This window comes from Saprolegnia diclina (assembly GCF_000281045.1).
Source record: "Saprolegnia diclina VS20 unplaced genomic scaffold supercont1.85, whole genome shotgun sequence".
Taxonomy (NCBI): domain Eukaryota; phylum Oomycota; class Saprolegniomycetes; order Saprolegniales; family Saprolegniaceae; genus Saprolegnia; species Saprolegnia diclina.
The window spans coordinates 59,209-62,619 of record NW_008246152.1 but is presented as its reverse complement, the minus strand read 5'-3'; the positions used below and the strand labels follow the sequence as shown (position 1 = coordinate 62,619).

Sequence of the window (3,411 nt, the reverse complement as noted above, 5' to 3'; positions counted from 1 at the left end):
CTTTTTAGCGGCCTACGAAGGCACGCACCGCCGGGCCAACCACGGCTAAGTCCGAGCCACAAGCTGCACAGACCAACGACTGGATATAAGAACGTAGTCGATAGTTCTGGACTAGGCATGGATATGGATATGTGGGCGTTTGTTGTCAGCATTTAACCTTATATGGTGGTGCTATTATCGGCACGAAAGGTTATACGAGAAACCGGACTACATGTAGTAATATGGAACAGGGTACTGTAGGAAAGCCCGCACTGACATCGCCCATGGCGTGGGCGACAGTGGCGACCCCGACGGAGCTTGTAAAAGCCACTAAAGTACGTCCAAGCGCTGGAGATGGATAGCACAGGCAAGAGCTCTAGATTGTCCTTACGTTTGCATTCGATGTCTGTGTTTCCAAGCGTAGAACGCCCAGACGGCGCGGGCATTACGCCAGTTCAAGACAAAGAGTTTTAGCTTGACTTGAGCCGACGTCGATAAGCTGGTAGGCATCGCAGTCGGCGTCGGTGCCCACAATTGCCACGCTTTTTCCACCGACGTCACTGCCGCGCCACGACGCCAGTGTTCCATCCATGAAAACAACGCGGCGCGGAGACGCAGCTGCGGCGCATGAAGGCTACTACTGCTGGACGTACTTCGATCGGCTGTGGATCAAACGATTTGCAGCCACAGGTAGCGTCGCTGCAATGAAGGTAGCGCCGGTGCAGCACATGTCTCAGAATGACTAGAGATCATCTCGGCGAGGCCGAGCAGCTCGCGCTCGCGTAGGATCGTGAGACGGCCCTTGGGTGTACCTGCACAGCTTCGCCCGGCGCATCGAGTGGGCTCCATAGATCGAGCTCGTCATCGCTGTCAACATCGATGATCCCGACTTTGTATGCGAGCGATTCGTCCTAATGGAATTCAGTTGGTGTCAAAGTGGTGGATCAAAGCATGTGTATTTGTACAAGTTGGCAAGGCGGACGTCACCTTCTTCGTCGGTCTGTTTGATAACGTCGCCTAGCGCAGGCGCTTGGTCTCAAGAGCTGCCCTGGCGCGGCGCAGGTGATACGCTTGCTTGAGGACGCCCGGCCACCCCTGTATCTGTTACAATAGCCGAGGACAAATTTCGGGGGTCGTAAGGGATTTTGGACGACCCCGCGGGTCAAAATGGGCCTCAGGTGGGGGGTCGGGGGCCAAAAAAGCCGAACCCGCTGGTTTCGGGCGACCCCCCGGGGTGACCGGCGTCCTGTTGGACTGCGTGTGTTCAATCATGTTGGAGGACAGACAGAGTACAATGGAGATATCTAATATTCAAACGGTGTTGAAAACGGCCTTTACTTCGTCGCCGCGGAAGGAGACGTAGTCGTTGTTGCTCTTGAGCACATGCTGGAAGATGTCCCACTCGACCCCACACGCGTGGATCATGGTGGACTTGGTGGTGCTGGCCGACGACTCGATGCGTCACTAGTCGTACGACTTGACGTACACGGAGAGGTGCCAATACCGACCCTTGGCGGTTGCGACGATGACGTTCCTCTTGAGAAAGGCCGACGTCGTCGGAGTCTCCACCAGCTTGGGGGCCTTCTTGCACCATCTTCCTGCAAGCAAGTTGAACTTGGCCTCCATGTTTGCCGACCCTATATTGACGTCACAAAATGGCACGGAGCACATCGCTGACCGTTCTCCTTCGCGGGTAAATTACGCAAGCAGTTGGCCGTGGACTCGAAGAGTGCAAGAACCGAAGGCACTTGAAGAGCTACGTCGTCATTGTACCGAAAGCAAGCGTTGTGGGAGAATGGTACCAGAGACGACGCTCATCGAGGGGGACTGGCTGACCTTGGGAAGACTGGTCTCGTTGGCGTCGAAACCGATTTGGACGTCCGGGAGATCGCCAGCTTGAAATACTGCTACGGCGCCGAGCAGCTCGTCGATCTGCGACTCGTTCTCGACCGCGACTTAGTCGATACCTGGATCAACGGAGGCAGCATTGTCTATGTAATTGATTAGCGAGTTCACGTAAGAGATTTTCATACCTTTAGCTCGAGTGCGCGGAGTAACGAACTCGCCGAAAGCTGTGCGGAAATCCGCGAGCGCGTCGAACTGTCAACAGAAAACTGACGTGTCGGCAGCCTTCATGCCCAGGTCCCGGTCCTTGAGGATGTCAGCCATCGTGCTCGAGGCGTGGTTGACGACTTTGAGCAGCGCCGGCTCGAGCTGGTGTATGATCGGACGGGTGTAGTCGACATCGACGCCATCGTCGAGCTCCGCGATTGTACGTTAAGTCGCGGTCCAGTATCCCAGTACGCTGCCAGCACGGGAGAGGGGAATCGGTTGCAAAAGACATTGCTTGCTGTGATTGGTTGCTTAAAAAATGGACGCATGTGATTGGTCAGCTCGGGGCCCGGCCCCGTAAACCCGCGGGTTTTCTACAAATAGGGATGTATGGGGGGCGGGGGGCGGCCGACCTGGTGGGTCAACCAGTGGGTTCCGGGCGACCCCCCTGGGTGACCGGGCGTCCTCTTGCTTGCTGCCCATCGTAAAGAGTGGCGAAGCATATGGCAAATCACTTTCGTAGCCCGGGGCACTATATCCGGATAAAGTAAGGGATACGGATAAAAATGATGTGGCCCGGTGTACCGACTCTGGAAGTGGATAATGGTGTACGACGTCGGAAGATCGCAATGTCGAGGGTGATTGAAGAATATACCTCCTTGCACGCACGTACTTGTACACGAACGCTGCAAAAGCGACGAGTACTGCCATTGAGCTCCAATGTCACAACCGAGCGACAAGGGACGTGGCAATGATTGGTGTGTATTTTGTCCAATCCCATGCGAGGTTTGGAAATGACGGCATGTGATTGGAAGGGGCGTTTTATTTGATCATTTTCGTTTTGGACGTTGACGGCCGCGAGGACCATGACGACGTCCAAGGAGGTACATGGGCGAAGAGATGAAGAAGGAAGCGACCGACTGCGCCTGTGATTACATAGGAGGAGCTCAGAGTGGCTGCAAGTGGCGGTCGACTGGACGACGTGAAGCGGCTCGTGGAGAAGGAAGGCGTCAACCCCAACTACAACAATGGTGTACGTCGTCTTCTCTATCGATAGATTTGTAGATTTGTATGAATTTGGTCGTAGTATGCATTGTGCCTTGCTGCTTGCTATGGTCGAACGACCGTCGTCGACTACTTGCTGAAGAAGAACGTCTCGACGGAAGGTCGTTGTGTACGTCGATCGATATTTCTCAATTGTCTTTTGATTGCAATTGAAATTCAACGATCGGTAGATTGGAGATACACCTCTGATCTGCGCTGCGAAATACAATCATCTCGAAGTTGTGCGTCTCCTCTTGGACGCCAACGCCGATCTCAACGCCAAAAACAACGTACGTAGTCTCTCCATCCTCCTACATCTACAACAAAAGAACGTAG

The 3,411-nt window shown here is 54.3% G+C and overlaps 2 protein-coding genes across 2 annotated transcripts in view; both read right to left on the bottom strand.

Annotated features, from left to right (window-relative positions):
- Positions 1–1,290: 1,290 nt before the first annotated feature.
- Positions 1,291–1,605, bottom strand: SDRG_15134 (hypothetical protein; the record flags this gene model as incomplete). The annotated part of the gene is made up of 2 exons (XM_008621298.1): positions 1,291–1,420; positions 1,466–1,605. The coding sequence occupies 2 exons, from the start codon at positions 1,603–1,605 to the stop codon at positions 1,291–1,293; spliced, it is 270 nt and encodes an 89-aa protein (XP_008619520.1).
- Positions 1,606–3,348: 1,743 nt separating this feature from the next.
- SDRG_15133 (hypothetical protein) overlaps positions 3,349–3,411 on the bottom strand; it is a gene marked incomplete at both ends in the record, with an annotated part of 4,423 nt that continues 4,360 nt past the window's right edge. Inside the window, one exon of the mRNA XM_008621297.1 lies at positions 3,349–3,386. Coding sequence (XP_008619519.1) covers positions 3,349–3,386 — 38 coding nt within the window. The remainder of the gene's footprint in view (positions 3,387–3,411) is intronic.